The sequence below is a fragment of the Protopterus annectens genome, chromosome 2.part1 (genome assembly GCF_019279795.1).
Source record: "Protopterus annectens isolate FY-2018-M chromosome 2.part1, PAN1.0, whole genome shotgun sequence".
Lineage (NCBI taxonomy): Eukaryota > Metazoa > Chordata > Ceratodontiformes > Protopteridae > Protopterus > Protopterus annectens.
Genome location: NC_056729.1, coordinates 925,491,692 through 925,508,597, shown reverse-complemented (window position 1 = coordinate 925,508,597; position 16,906 = coordinate 925,491,692). Strand labels below are relative to the sequence as shown.

The following is a 16,906-nucleotide window of genomic DNA, read 5'->3' as shown; positions in this document are numbered from 1 at the left end:
GAGGAAAAAGGTCCAAACAGGAGTTATAATGGAGAAAAAATATAACTAGGTAGGGGTCAATGATGGATATGGAGTACCTGCAGAGTTTGTATGACTGTACGTGTGTTTTAGTGCAGTTCTGAAATGTGTAAGACTGACTTGAGCTAGCAAGCTTGTTTCAGATTGCAGGGATTCTTATTGAGAATACAGTGTATATGTGAAAATGTTTTGGATTTTAAGGATGATATGCCTTCAATGAAGGTTGGACGTCGAGCTGGCACCTCGGCGTTCATGAAAATCTACTGCCAATCATTAGCAGACTGGAGGTGCGCTGTGGCGACCCCCTAACCAGGAAAAGCTGAAAGACAAACAAAAACAACAACTTCCTTGGAGCAAAGATTTCTTTTTTGGCAAGTGCCACTACATAAGGTTAGACACTGAGGGAGTTTTTGATGAATTATGCAGTATCTTGTGTGCTCTGACTAACTGGGTAAGAGAGATGTGATGGGTGAGTTCTACCCAGTTTACAGGTTCTGGGGATGTGCAGTGATGGACTCAACTGGGGAGGCATGCGAATTTTCTAATTTTGTTATTAAAATGTTTTGAATTGGAATGAGTTGAGTTTGGTAAATAATGCTGAGGTATAAAGCAGGCTGGGGAGAAAAGGGCAGTGGTTGTTATTTCTCATCTGTGGTTATTAAGGAAGGATTTGGCTCTGTCTAGAGATTCCAGCTCAGTGTACGTTTTTACTACTATGACGATATTTAGATAGAAATTTGATTTGTCAATAGCAGTGCCTAGTAATCTAGAGTGGGTGGCAGGTTCAATTTTAACATTGGTAACAATGATTATGTTGAAACTGTAGGCATTTGGAATTGTGTTTTGGGAATGAAATACGAGTAGTTTTGTTTTTTTTTTTGGATTTACGAGTAGTTGGGATTTTTGTAACCACTTTTCAATGGAAGTGAAGACAGCCTAGGAATGGATTGTGGGATGGTTAAACAGGGTGCAGAGTGGAGTTGTCAACATGCTGAATAATGGAAGCAGGTTTGGATACTTTTTGTATATAATTTCTGAGCTTGGTAACTTGGGAAATACGTGTTTTGAATGGGAAGCAGCTGGAGCTGGAGTTGGAGTCTTACCATTTTACAAACTGGGTGCAGTTTCTGAGGTAGCTGGAGAACCAGTCGATAGAGGAGTTTACCAAGTCAAGGAGGTTGTGCCTGTTGAGGAGAAGCTGATAGGAAATCACATTAAAGGCTTTAGATAGGTCAAGGAAGAGATCTGAGAATGTGGCTGAAGATTCTGCTCTGGGTGACAGTACCTAAGAAGTGAAAAGGATCTGTTTCAGTGCTGAGATGTTCTATAGATGTGCTGACTTTGTGTAGAGGAATTATGAAGGAGTGCTGGAGTATAGTTTTCACTAATGGATCTATTTGACAAATATTTAGCAAGTTGAGTAACATACTTTGCATTAATGTGTATGTTTCTGAAAGATCAGACATCTGAAACTCAAATGTCTATAATTTAGTGACTTCAATCCTTAACAATTTGTTGTAAAAATTACACATTTTATGATGAACAGATCAAAAATATGTGGAACAAAACTCTGGGTAGTTGAGAGACTGCATGGGTTCAGACAGTCTGGTCCCTTCACTTGTGCTGCCTCTTACCACCCAGTATGACCGATATAGAGAACCTCTAGAAGATGTGACCCTTATGCAAGGAATGAGGTAAGCCGGTAGGAAAGCATGGTATGCCCCTCCTTTAGTCACTGATTGAGCTTCTTAACTTCACGGAAACTACTAGAAATTGTAGATGTGAATGGTCAAGTCTTTCCCTTCTGCACATCAGTATCAAGTATTGTATGGTTATCTAGCTTCAAATAAATGCAAGGCTGTGGCCATTTTCTCCAAGAAAATGTCACATTAAATAGTTTTCAGATACATGGTTCTTTTCTACATGCATTATGCTGCAAACAGTACGCCTTGGAAAGCATTTTATAAAGGCAATATTTACAAACTGATGTCCTAGCCACAAAGACTTGAACACAAAGATTCTGGCTGCAGTCCAGACATTATGGTACCTTGACAGCTGACCAAAGCTGGGAGGAAATTATTTCCAAAGACGGTTCTTACATAACACTACCAGTAGTAGGGACATTTTTTTTCCCCCCACAAATTTATCTGTTGCAAAAGCATATTATTTTAAGAATGGAAATTGCTTTTCCCCACACTAAATATTTGTAATACTGTCAAGATGTAGACATGATTATAAAGGAAGGGTGGAAGAACCTCATGTTGATCAGGATCAAATGCAGGAATGGTTAAGAAGAGGCAAATTCAAACCAAGAGATGAAATGTTAATATTGGTGGCCCAAGACAGTAGGCTATATACACATTGGTTTGCAAAGTCCATTGAACATGGTGGAGAAATAGACAAAGGTAGGATTTCTAAAAACAGAATTGAAAAATGTTGCACACCCTGCTGCTGGTTGTGACATACTAATGGCAGAAGGACTGTGTAATGAAAGGCATAATAATGTGGCAAGACTGTTGTACTATGGATTGTGCAAACATTATGGTACTGAAGTGGCTGAAAAACACTGGAAACATGATCCACAAAGCATCATAGAAAACGATGAAGTCTACATTACATCCATTACCAACAGTTCAAAAGGTAGATGCTAGAAAACCAGATATAGTGGTCCATGAAAGGAAGACAAAAGTAGCATTGATCACTGAAATCGCCACACCCAGTGACTACAGTGTCTTGCTTACAGAGAGACAAAGTCATAAAATATCAAGATTTACAGACAGAAATAAAAACAAAGTGGAAGAAAGATACCGAGACAGTTCTAATAGTAGTAGGAACAATGGGTCTTATAAAAAAGAACCCAAAAGATTTGGAGAAATTAAAAAAGGGAGGGTGTATTGTCTCCTTACACATAACTAAATACAGTCATACATTTTCCATCATAACTTTAAACAAGGGCATGTTTTTAATTTAGCCAGGTTACAGAAAAACAAATAAGCACCACATTTTCCAACAAAGGGAAATAATCAAAATAACATCTCATTCATCAGAGAATTTACCAACCATATAAAAATATTTAAAATATAAAACATAGCCAACCTAACATCACCCTTCTCGGACATTTCATGATATCAGACAGATCAGCATCAAAAGCATGGGCTACAAATTACACTACAAAAAAAAAAAAAGACAAGATGGTAAAATTTTACACAGACCAGAAAATACAATTAATACAGAAAGGTGAATGACATGCACATGGAATCATATCTTTCAAAATTCTCTTCAAGAAAAATCTTGATGATTGAATGAGAAATAGGAATTTCACCCCAAGGATCACCTCTGTGGCTCTGCTCGACAGTGGCACAGGAAAATAATTTTCTTGGGTGGCAAAGGCCAGTGTACCTTTTTGGCTGGGCTTGTATAGGCCCCAGAGCTGATAGCCTAGTACCTACCTATGAACACAAAATAATCAAACGTGTGCTAAAAACTATGCAAACGATCATTATGCCATTTGAACATTTTCAGCAGTAAAACATATAACTTTAAATTTACCTCCTCACCAGTCTAAAACATCTCCATATTTCTTACCCAGCCAGCCCCGCTAGTGCAACACCTGGTCCCTCAGAATTAAACACACAGCATTGTGGGATTTAACTGTGCATCTATGAACCATTTCAGTGTTATACTAACAATTGCAAATGATATCCCATGCTTGAAGCAAATTCAGTTACCTACATTTCTAACATTTTTAAACAGTTTGAAAATGACTACTATTATACTAAGTAAGCTTTACATTTTAAAGCTTTTAAAACAGTCAGCTCTGGTGATAAATGTTAATATAGTGCAATTTAGTTATAGTTCTCAATACTCAGTTTCACAAATCTCTGCTTTCTAAAATCTGAACAGGCAAAATGTAAAAATTTGCTAAGACCTTTAAATAGGAATATCATGTCATGTTAAAATGTGTTGCTTTCCATTTACTGAATATGTTAAGATTAAGGGAAGTATATAGTTTAGTACTATATGCCACATAATTTTGCTTTGAAATCTTAACAGAATGAGTTGAAAAATCATGTCAATATTAAACAATTTGCATGTGTAGGAGGAAGAGGAATTGCTCTGCTGAACAGAGTATAGGGTTACCAACTTTTCAGATGTCCAAACTGGGTCATTTTTTATGGAAATGTAAAGTTTTGCAGGATAAACTGTACATTCATTCAATATGAAAAAGTGAACTTTACCTTTTATGCTAAAGTAAAAGCTCAGCCTTATAGAATAATAAACCTCAGCTTTGGCCGGCTAAGGACTTGCTGTATTCAACTGGACGTATAAGAGAATTTAAGTACCTTTATCTGCTCTTTTTTTTCAAAAAAATACAGTATTTAAATTGATTTTAACTGTGTGGAAGGAATATTAACTGAACTGGAAGTTAGTCAGGGTTTGCTGAACTTTGTTATTTGCTAGTAATTACAGGTGTGGGGGTAGTCACATTCTTTGATTTCCTGTCCTTGCCTATTTAAGTGGTACAGTGTGAAATATTTTCTGCTTAAAACCTCAGCTTTGGCCGGCTAAGGACTTGCTGTATTCAACTGGACGTATAAGAGAATTTAAGTACCTTTATCTGCTCTTTTTTTTTTCAAAAATACAGTATTTAAATTGATTTTAACTGTGTGGAAGGAATATTAACTGAACTGGAAGTTTTGACTCTGCTCTTCAGTTAGTCCCACCCTCCCTGTTTTTGTTTTGGTGTTAATCTTAGTGGCCTTGAAACTGCCTGCCCCTCTTGTAAATTTGTGTTTGGATACTCCTTCTGGGCCCATCTCATTTGCTCACTCAACTGAGTGCAGTGAGATCATATTCTGATTTCAGGCACTCCTACTGTGTACAAAGAGAGCATCTGGGGAAAAAAATGTAAGCTTGTTTCCTGCCTTTCCTGTTAAGTGGTATAGACTATTTGTAGGCTTCTGAGCCCCCAAGCCCTTCTGTGTTGGAGGGAAGCCTTCTAGCTTAGTTTTTTTTTCTTATAACTAGCCAGTTTTCTAGTTTCAGCACTCAAATCTGTTTCTTTGATCTCAGCACTTATTCAGAAAAAAAAATTTAATCTGCTTTTACTGTACTTGTGTTTCTACCTACTTTTTTTACTTTTGCATCATCTTAAAAGTACTCAATTGTATTTATTACTGCTTGGTATAACTCATTCTAAGCCTTTTGGTTTAAACACTTGAGCTTCGGACCAATTGTTTTGCACTGAGAGGGTTTGTGGTCTGCACTGTAGTGGCAGAACAGGTAGCTTACATCCTTCTAGGTTGGGAACTGCTGATTGAGGGCTCAGTGTCTGTTATTCTAAAAGTGTATTAATTCTGGTTTAAGCACTTGGGCTTTCAGGCCAGTTATTTTACATTAAGAGGGTTTGTGGTCTGCACTCTTGTGGGAGGAGAGGCTGGACTCTGCCCTTCTGAGCTGGGAATTTCTGGTTAAAGGCTTATAGTGCATGCATATCTGAACTGCTTCTTACTGAAGTTGGTGCGCCTTGTTTGCTGTGGCATAGACTGGATTCGGGCCTGCTGGATCTAGCTTTGTTTGTGTAACTTGAGCACTAATCCAGGCATTCTCTAAAGTATTCAATTGTATTTATTACTGCTTGGTAGTAACTTGATTAAAGTGTAGCTATCATTCTAAGTCTTTTGGATTAAGCACTTGGGCTTCAGACCAGTTGTTATACATTAGGAAGGTTTGTGGCATGCACTGTGGTGGCAGGACAGGTAGCTTTCATCCTTCTAAGTTGGGAACTGCTGATTGAGAGCCCAGTGTCTGTTATTCTTAAAGTGTATTAGTTCTGGTTTAAGCACTTGGGCTTCAGGCCAGTTATTTTACATTAAGAAGGTTTGTGGTCTGCACTCTTGTGGGAGAAGAGGCTGGACTCTGCCCTTCTGAGCTGGGAATTTCTGGTTAAAGGTTTATAGTGCCTGAATATTTGAACTGTATCTTACTGAAATTGGTACACCTTGTTTGCTGTAGCATAGACTAGATCCAGGCCTGCTGAATCTAGCTTTGTTTATATGCTTGTTGTTTGTTTGCTTGTTAATTCCCTGGAACACTAATTCCACCTAATCTGGCTTCTCAGCTTCTGTGGATCACTAGTGATATCTGCATTGCTTACTGTACTTATTTCCTTGTTTCACTTGAAAGAAAGTTACTGTTTGTCGTTTTTGCATTTAAGTTACCTGTAACACATTGCACTTAAGTTACCTGGCACTTGCTCACTAAAGCAATTATATAAGTCAGCACTAAAAATTAAAAGCACTACACCCTCACTCCCCACTGGCCCTGGTTTTCAATTATTAAGGAATTCCCAATATTATTCTAGCATGTCCAAAGGTGAGTTGTCAATCTCCTCTCGGTCCAGCTGGTGAATCTGAGAATCTTGAGGCAATGTTACAACTGCCTCATGTACACAGACAACCCTCTCCTCCTCCCAACAAATTCCAACACATGTGAGAGATGCAACCATATAGCCAAACTGGAGGCTAAGCTCTCTCAACTCAGTACTGGCATAACCAGTCAGGAGGAGAAGGAAACCACACTCACTACAATTCCAGTCTCACATAGACCTACCATGACAGCAAACCAAACACATAATCACACAAAAACATACTCGGAGGCTCTAAATAAAGATCTGCCGAAGCAGCAGAGACCTCCAAAGCAGACACCCAAGCAGCCGCTACCCCAAAACAAAACACGTGCAACACATATCTCACAAAGCCAGTGTGCCGAACAGTCACAGCCCTTAAGACTAAACAACACACCTGATACACTTGTAATAGGTGACTCTATCGTCAGGCACACTGACATCCCGCTCACCAGGCTGAACAAGGAGAGGGTCACGATGAGCAGCCTGTTGGGCGCTAGGATCCGCCACATAACACAAGCACTCAGGTCACTCCAAGGCAAGTACAAATATGACTCAGTCATTGTCCATGCTGGTGTGAATGACCTGAGACGTACCTCCCTTGACTACATGAAAAGAGACATAAAGGAGCTCTCTGAGCATGTAGCCCAGGCCGGTATGACCCTGACCTTGAGTAGCATCTTACCCTCACCAAGAATGATGCCACAATATGAAGACAAGATGATCAATTTCAACATTTGGCTTAAGTACTGGTGTCATTCAAAGGGGATCCAATGCCTGTCAGTTTGGGATGATATGCACGACAAGCCACGATGCTTCGCTAGGGACGGCTTGCACCTGTCACCCCTGGGCTTTCGGATATTGGCAAAGGCTCTTGCTACCCCCATAGTGCCTTTTTTAGGCAAGGCTCAAAAGACAAACCCACCTCCATAGGTATCACAAGGGATAAGAAACTAAGAGTAATGCTACTCAACACCAGAAGTCTAAACTTCAAGATGCACTTTTCGAAACTCTCCTTAGCATGGAGAACATCGATATCTGTGCAGTAACAGAAACCTGGTTCAGGCCTCCCGAGAGCACCCCAGTACTACCAGCTTATACCTCATACCATGCTTTTCGGCCCCAAAACTTGGACCGAACCACAAAAGGAGGGGGAGTATCGATATTCATCAAAGATACCCACACCTCCAGGTTGGTGGCAAAGCATGAAGCATCAGAGACTATCCATGTGCAACTAACAGTGGGCAAAACTGCCTTGCAGTTTATAGCCTGCTACAGACCACCCTCCCAAACCCAGGAACCCCACTCGGCCTTCCTGAGAACACTGGAAAATATGAAGGTCTCTCCAAACACCATTATATTGGGCGACTTCAACTACCCAAACATAGACTGGGAGCATTACTCTAGCTCCAACACCCTAGCCCAAAGGTTCCTAGAATTTATAAACTCAAATGCTATGGAACAACTTGTTACCACTCCCACAAGAGGGGAAAACATACTGAACCTGATCATCACCAACATGGGGACTCTATGCTCCAGACCAGAAGTGTATCCCTCACTGGTAAGATCAGACCATAAACTAATCTCACTGGATATTCACATCCCGATCCCACCCCTGCCCAGAAAACCACAGTGAAAAACCTCTCTAAAGCAAATTTCACACTCCTCAAAACTGAGGTGGAATCCTTCAAAGCCCCGGGCCTGTGGAAAATCGGCCCAGACCGCAGAATCCTTTATAAATGCATTCTATGAACACCTTCAGGAATGCATGGATCATCGATCCCAAATAAAACCAAGACCCAATCTTCCAAAGGCAGCCGTCCTGTCTGGTGGACCTCAGCCATAAACAAACTATACAATAGAAGGAGGAAGCTACTAAATGATAGAGCAAAATCCCAAAAGGGACGGCATCACTGATCAGTATTAGCAAAAACTACGGGCACACATAAAATTGTCTAAGGCCAGCTTGAGAGAAAAATTGTACAGGACACTAAGGATAATCACAAGGCTTTCTTTAGTTATGTTAGGAACCTGGGTGGTAATTCCCAGATATGCTCAGAATTAGTCCAAAATTACAAAAAATACACCGAACCCACAGACATTGCCAACATCCTAGCTGACAGGTTCAGAGCAAACTTCTCCCCTCCCCACCAAAGGGCAAATAGCTATCCCAGCAGAGTTCTCCCCCTGACATCTCAGATGCTCAGGGAAGAGCCGCCCTCTCCAAAGCAAAAAACACAGCATCAATGGGACCAGGCGGTGTCCCGGGCTGCATCCTACATGAACTCCAAGAAGAGCTAAACCCAAACATAAAACTACTGTTCAATCTCAGCCTTACTACAGGATATGTGCCCAAAGAGTGGCGTACAGCAACAGTGGTCCCTCTCCATAAAGGTGGTGCCTCAACGGATCCTGGAAACTATAAGCCCCATAAGCCTGACTAGCTTGGTCTGCAAAGCTATGGAAAGGATCATCATGGACCTCATAAATAAAGATATTGGGGACCTACAAACACTGGATCCTACCCAGTTCGGCTTTAAGGGCAGATCCTGCCTCTTAAACCTGGTTGATTTCTTTGAAACAGTCACCAAGGCCGTTGACGAGGGGAAGGTGGTCCACACAGCCTACCTGGACGTCACAAAAGCCTTCGATACAATACCCCACTCGGGCATTATAGATAAGCTCACCAGCTTAAATATAAACCCCTATGTCACTAGATGGATTGCAAATTGGCTCAAGGACAGAACCTACATGGTTAGAATTGTTGGAGCCATGTCAGACTCCAAACCAAGTGGTGTCCCACAAGGCCCAGTCCTGGGACCTCTCTTGTTCGGTATATATTTCTCGGAGGTACAGGCCAACACGGAAGGACTGTGGCTGACCAAGTTCGCAGATGACTGCAAACTGGGCACCATAATCGACTCTCCAGCCGACACAAGCATCCTCCAAAAGGGCCTCATAGAAACAGACAACTGGTGCCAGAGCCATGGCCTCAAACTAAATGCCAAAAAGTGTATAGTCATCCCCTTTGGCAAAAACAAAGTGCCCACAAATTACCACATAGGTGGTAATCCATTAAGTACAGAAGAAGTAATTAGGGACTTGGGGACCCAAGTTGATAGCAATCTCTCATTTGACAACCACGTGGCCAAAGTGGTTAGAAAAACATTTTATATAGCCCACCTAATCATGAAGGGATTCACATCTAGATCAGGGGACGTCATTGTGCCTCTTTACTCATCCCTCATCAGGCCCATAATTGAGTACAATGCCCCTTTTGGGATGTACCTTTCCAGACACCTGCACCAACTGGAAAGACCCCAAAAGTACCTCACCAAGAGGATCAAAGGGCCCAAACAGATGCCATATGCTGCCCGGTTAAAGAAACTCCAGCTCTACTCAGTGGCATACTGCTTGTTCAGAGGCGATCTGTGCCTGATGTGCAAAGCCATGTTCAACCCGGAATTAATGGACATGCTGCACCTCAGAAAATCCAAATCCCATCGAGCTACGCGCTCGAGAAACTTGAACCTCAGCACTGAAATAAATAGGACATGCTGGAGGGACAGATTCATAACCCAGAGGCTCCCTTCACTCTGGAATAAAATCCCAGTCCAGGTTAGGCAGAGTCCCTCATTGACTCTCTTCAAGAGGAATCTTGATGAGTGGATGGGAGATCGTAGGTTTACCCCGGGTATCACTTCTGTGTCACTGTTAGACAGAGGCACAGTATACTAACCTCGAAAAAGGGCATAGCAAAATAAATTTAAAATGGGTGGCGAAAGCCAAACACATTCTGGCTAGGCTTATAAATGCCCTAGGGCAGATAGCCTAGTATGAACCTATGAACCTATGTTGTTTTTATCAGTTACAAAATAACTAGAAGAAAGCTAAGAAATATTTTGTCTTAAAATCCAGGGACATTTGACACATATTTCATTTTTTTTTTTTTGCAATTCACATCAGCAAGGACTGTCCCACATAATTTAGGTGGTAATCCTAAAGATGGGCTATCTTTGAGAGATGTGATTAAAACTATTGCAGTAACAAGGTGAGTTACATCCAGGGGTGTAGACAGGTTTTTCCACTTTGTACTCAAAGGTCTAGCACTGCTGCCCCACCCTCCATCTGTGCTGCCCCCTCCCCCCATCGTGTTAACCCACAGAGGCTTTGTAGTAACCACAGTGTCCTCAGACCTCTACACACACTATAGTAATTTTCTGGGTATGCCTCTATAGATTTGATTGTCAGTAAAGTTAAAGAATGGCCACACCTTTTCAAGCATTCAACACAAGGTATAGCAGCTTTATCTGTACATCTATGAGCGGGGCCAGTTTTACACTTGGTGGGATCCATGGCAAAGGCATGTACTAAGCTTGTGTCAAAATCCACTTATCCATAAGCTTGGGTCAATAAAATCATCCTGGGACTTGTTCCGGCATGGTTTGGTGCTTTTTTTGGATTATTGGATTCTAACTAAATAATCATTGATCGAAATAACAAATGAGGCATACATCAAAGATACATTAAACACGCACTCACATTTTATGGTAATTTAGTTATTTTTCTACTAAATTAATGTACAAGTTAACAACTTGCACTAAATAAGTAAAGCTTTTCAGAGGTGCTCCTGCGTACCTAGGCAGGCTAATCTGCTTGTCTCTTGTTTAGTACCTCTGAGCACTGGAATGCCACACCACTAACAGCCTACTCTCATCCTTACATTCAAGAGCATCTTCTGAAAAATCAAGTTAAAAACATAAGACAAATACAAATATTTTAATGCTCACAAACCCAGAATGATATTAGTTTTTCAAAGTTTCACAAATTGTCATTTCCTGAAAACTGTACTATCTAAACTTGTATTATTAGCCAGACTTGAGTTTTCGTATGACAGCAAGATACTCTTCCAATTGCTTGTTTATGGAGATATATACAAAAACATGAAAAATATGCTTGTTTAATTATCAGTGTAAGTACTGAAAATATTTAAAGATGCACAACTAACAAATAAATGCCATGCAATAATTCTCAAGCCACTTGCATCTGGAAATATTGCAAATCCTCATGATTACTAACAAACAAATAATATATTTAGTATAGTGTAGTGTACTATAAAAACATTGACAATATGGTCTTCTTGTCTTCCACAGCTGGGTTTCATACTATGCCCCTGAACAAAATACAGCTCTCCCAGAATATGAAAATAAGAACAAGTGACAAACATTTCTACAACATGTTATTCTGGATTAGTAATCTGAATGTAATTTTTTGCATATATCTTTCTTTATAATGCTACCTAGTATTAGTAATATTACTGTTATTAATTGGGAAGTTATTCAGTCAAGGAAGCTCCCCCCTTCAAAAAAAGGACTATTGTGGATGTCATTAGGAACTATGGGTGTTATCTGGCAGGAAAAGTTATAATTAACTTTCAAAGTTCTAATCCACTTTTCTGTAGACAGAAGAAAGATATTATCTAAACTCTTTTCTTTCCGTGACCCCCACTTGTAAGAAGTACAACAGTAGCAGACAAAGCCACAAAAAGCTATAACAGCAACACACAAACCTGACATAACAACTTTAGAGTCCATTAATGATGAAAAACAATTACCAACATTTCATAACCTTACAAATGCGATAGAACCGGAAATGGCAATTCAAAAAGTTAATATTGCTTTATAAGCACATTCAAGAGGGCTAATATATGAGCCACAACTCTGTTTAATGGAATAAAACATCCCAATACAGATGCAGTCTGCAGACACTAAGCAATGAAAGTTCCAAACTGTTTGTGTCCTGCCCTCCATACATTCAGTATTGCTAACCCTTTGGATTTCCATGACATCTCACTTCTTGCCTGCTGCTCGCCTCCACCTTACAATGAAAACCAGATCATTTACCTCCGTTTCCCCAGGCAACAGATAGATTTTAAATTAAAAGTCACGAACAGGGCTTACTTTTTTCACAAAGCGCTAACTACTGGTCTGGTGTGAAAGTGAAAGATGAATTTAGCACTTAGCCAACAGGCGTTGGAAAGGGAGGACTGAAGAGCGTTAGCTTTATTTTTTACCTTTGCTTATTGTAATTTAATTTGCTATGCCGACTGTCCCAGATGTTCACAGGTACGGTAGTGTGCATAGCATATACCTGTCGACATTCATGGGTACATTCTCTCAGTTGTGACACTTTGGTGGGATTAATTCAAAGGCAGTTATAAATTAAAAAAAATACCTCAGAGCCTCTGAACACTTGCTGTTCTGAGACTCTTACATTCAGGACAATCCAAATTGCTGGACCTTCACAATTAAACAAAAATTCGCTCTTTCAGCTTAGCCACTAGGATTAATTCAATAAATAGCAAAATGTAAAATTTAACATTACGTTTTATTTTTCCTTTCATACACAAAGTCTTTGCACTCTGGGCAATCACCAAATGTGCCTTTTGACAATTGAAAACGCAGTTGAAACAGCTACCCAGGACAGTAGAATTTGATCACCTGAGGACAACCTCCTATCACAACTATTATGCATCCTTGACGTAACCATTATTACAAAACAAGAATGTGGATAAATTGGAACAGGAAAATGTACCACTTTGGCTGCACATTTTTCCGATTTCAATTAAAAAAAAACACTGCATTTTTTTAGTCGACTTGTACCACGGCTCTAAAAAGGGGGAGGCGCACGCCCCTGCGCCCAGGCTTAAATCCGCCACACTCCTTAAAGAAGAGACAGTGCAACGCTTCTTCGCCAAAAATCTACAGGGACACTTATGACTTCCACCTCATAGTTTTCAACAGTACTGCCTGCATCCAGGTCAGAAAGTCTTCCTGGAGTGAGCGTATACAGTACTGACGGTTGGCCAAGATGAGCAGCAATTACTACGAGGAACGAATCGCTTTTTTGGGGGAGTGGGGACCTTTCCAGTGGACAGTGTTCCTGTTACTGAGCATAAGCGCTATCCCTAACGGGCATGTGGGGCTCTCAATGGTGTTCCTGGCGGATACCCCGCCACATCACTGTCGATTGCCTGAAGGCGCCGAGGAGATGCCCCTCAACATGTCCTTGCCACTGGAACAGGTGAATGAACAGATCACCTTCAGCCGGTGCCAGAGGTATATAGGGGCGCCGGTGAATGACACTTCTGATCTGCAGACTGAGGGTTGTATAGACGGATGGGAATACAGTAAAGAGCAGTATTCATCCACAATAGTGAGTGAGGTGAGTGAGCACTTGTCTACCTCCAGGGATTCTTTGGTTGTTAAAAGGGGGTGCTGTGAACCCCCTTGTCTGTAATGGCAGTATGTATCTCTTAAAGTTGTTGCATAAAACTTAGTAACTGGAAATGCTTTATTAGTTTCAGTATATGTTATCTATAAGTTTTGCAGTGCATGTCTTTCTACGCTGAACGTTCTGAAATCTGAAGGTTTGTTGATTTAAATATAAAGATAATGGAGTTCCTTGTTAATAATTTTGTTGCACCGGGCTGCAGCGTTTTATTTTCACTGTAGTTACGCTGTCAGTGAGAAGGCACTATATGGTGTTTTTTTTCCGTGAAATTTCAAAAGCAGATAACAAAAACTTACTTGTTAATATTCATTCACAATTGATGCCCACCACAGACAGGACCAGTGTGGCGACAGCAGCACCCCCTCCCCTACTCCAGCTTCTTTACAGCTGTTTAGTGAATGTGAGAACTGTATATGGATGTGGCACCCTGATTGCAGAACGGACGTTCCCCAGCAAAGTGTTATACAACAGGTAATGCTCGCTGAAAACGAGTCCGCCGCTTCAGGGAAGCACATTTAAACTACTGTCTAGCTCTAACTTGAAGAAAATTAGCGGCCGCCATTGTTTTACTCCAGCTAAGTAGCGTTTTTGCTCTTTAGAGAGGGTAAAATAAATGAATAAAATAGAATATAAAAATAAATTAATTTAGAAAGTGCGTGTGTGCACGAGAGTGAAAGCCAGAGAGATCTATTATTTCACACCGGCTAAGCAGCCATGTTGCTATTCAGGGAGTGTAAACTTAAATGGAATGTGTGTGTGTATGTACATATATGTTTGTAAGTGTTTTATATAACTGTCTGCCTGTTTGAGTGTATGCATGATTGCCAGCATGAAAGCGGAAGTGTGTGTGAAGAGTGAGAGCGACCAAGTGCCGTACAGATTTTAGCACACTGTCCAGAGTTTTGCTCTATATTTTGGTCCGTTTTTCATAAAATTATGACTTTCTGGCAAATTAGTAGCAAATCATTAAAGATTGAAGTTGGAAAATGACAGACATTTGAGTTTTAGACTTCATACCTTTAGAAAATTCATGCCAATGCAAACCCTGTTATTCTATCAACTTTCTGAGTTTGCAAGAGCAGTATTTAAAAATTGTCCCTGTTTGTACCACATTTTTCATGGCTTTGTCCAGACTTCTTATTCCAAGAGGTTGAGAGGTTTGACTGGCAGCTGCAGTCTAGAGATTTGTATATCTCTGAGCCTCTTAGCTTAGTGTGTCTGGGTGAAACCTAAAGTAAAGGGAATACTAAGGTTCAAAAGTAGTAACATATTTTAAATATTGCTGTGTATAAAATTACAAAGTTGCTTGAATAACATTATTTGTTTTTAGTATTCATTTTAAGATAGAGATAGTCTAAAACTCAAATGTATGTCTTTTTTAGACTTCAGTCTCCAATGACTGACAGCAAACCATACATTTTAGGAGTAAGGGACAATATAAACACACACACACACACACACACACACACACACACACACACACACACAGCAAGTTTGAAGCAATAGGCAGAGGTACTATTTTACATAAAAAAATATATGAAAAATTAATATAGTGATAGAAAGTAAGTAAAACACAATTTTGCATACAGCCCATTTCCTAAATGCAAAAATGCTCTCTAGGGTGTAAACAAAGCCTTTCCAGGGGGTGTAGAGGCCCCCTGCCTGCAGCATCGGGCCTTATAACACTCCTGAGCAGGCATTTATACAGTGGTACATGCCCTGTTGGGCATTATTACTTGCTTAGTAATTATTAGCATTTCATCAGCAACTACAGTTTGACATTGTGCCAGAATAGTGGAACAATAGAAATGAATGATGTTGGACAAGTACCATGTACTCCAGTAAGTTCTTTAATTTAGTATGAACTGCACAAAACCAATGCCCTCCTGCCACCCATCCACATCTGTACACTTGAAAGGAGTTATTTCCTGTTTCACAGGATGAACACGACCGCTTTCTTTTCTTTGGACATAGTCAATCCACAGTGTTCTTAGAAGTCAGTGTTGTCTTAAGAGCAGAAGAGAGTTTTGAAAATGTGATGCGATGTTGCCTATGAGTCTCCCTATCTGTACAGTATTTTTTTATTTCTTTGTAAAATAACTGCATATACACCTTTATCATTTTCTTTTCTCTCTAGCAAATGTACCACAACACTTTGGTTCATATATTTGTCCGTCAATGATTAATGATGAAATATTTGAATAGTTTTGAGAGATTGAGCCCGATTTTGTGAAATATTTGAATAGTTTTGAGAGATTGAGCCCTTTTATTAATGTATGTTATCAGCAGTATAATAGGTGCAGACTCCTCACATATGTTTAGCCATACATATATCAGATTAAGAATGGAGTATGAGGAAAGGAAAGCGGGTGAAGCATTAGAGAAACATTTCAAATATGAATCGGGCTTTGTTGAAGTGTCTTAACCCACTAGTTGTGCAATAGTAAGTACTGCCCAAACCCCACGCAGTACACAGAACCAGGTGACGTTTTACTATTTCATGAATAAACATATTGATGTTTTACTCTTCGTGGTACAGTGGTAGCATTGTCACCTCGCAGCAAAGAGTTTCTCCTGTTAGATTCTCAGCTGGAGTGCCTTCTGTGTGGAGTCTGCATGTCCTCCCCACGGACGAGTGGCCTCCGAAAGACATGGGTGAATGGGCGTGCCTTCGTTGAAGTTTGGGCTGGCAACTTGGCACCATAAAAAATCTACTGCCAATCATTAGCGGACCGGAGTTCCACTGTGGCAACTCCTAACCGGGAAAAGCCAAGAAGACAACTCTTCACCATGAATATTGTCCGGGATTGTCAGCATGCGGAAGGCAGGTAGTGTGGACCTTGCCTCAGTCCACATCATATCTTAGACAATTTGTGCATGCTTATCTAGAGGCAAAATTTGCTGCAAGAATTAGTTTAGACAATTTTAGCTGTATTGTACACTCATAACGTTTCTAACTGACATGAGTATTCATTGTCTAATTATAGTTTACCCTCTTCCTCAAAGTAGTGCCATCTTGGAGTTGGTATATTGAAGTAGTGGGGTGTGTGGGAGGTGCAGCCCCCCACAGGGGAGGGTGCAGGTGGGCTAGCCCCTCTTGCAAAACCACAGACGCACAAAAATATTTTTTTCCTACACTACTTAAATATACCAATTGCGAGAGTGCACTGTGTTGACAGTTCCCACCAA

General features: G+C 40.4%; 1 protein-coding gene across 1 annotated transcript in view; it reads left to right on the top strand.

Annotated features, from left to right (window-relative positions):
- The first annotated feature begins 12,885 nt into the window (after positions 1-12,885).
- LOC122794920 (solute carrier family 22 member 4-like) overlaps positions 12,886-16,906 on the top strand; it is a 376,090-nt gene continuing 372,069 nt past the window's right edge. Inside the window, exon 1 of the mRNA XM_044063513.1 lies at positions 12,886-13,648. Within this exon, the coding sequence (XP_043919448.1) occupies positions 13,295-13,648 (354 nt within the window). The 5' untranslated portion in view covers positions 12,886-13,294. The remainder of the gene's footprint in view (positions 13,649-16,906) is intronic.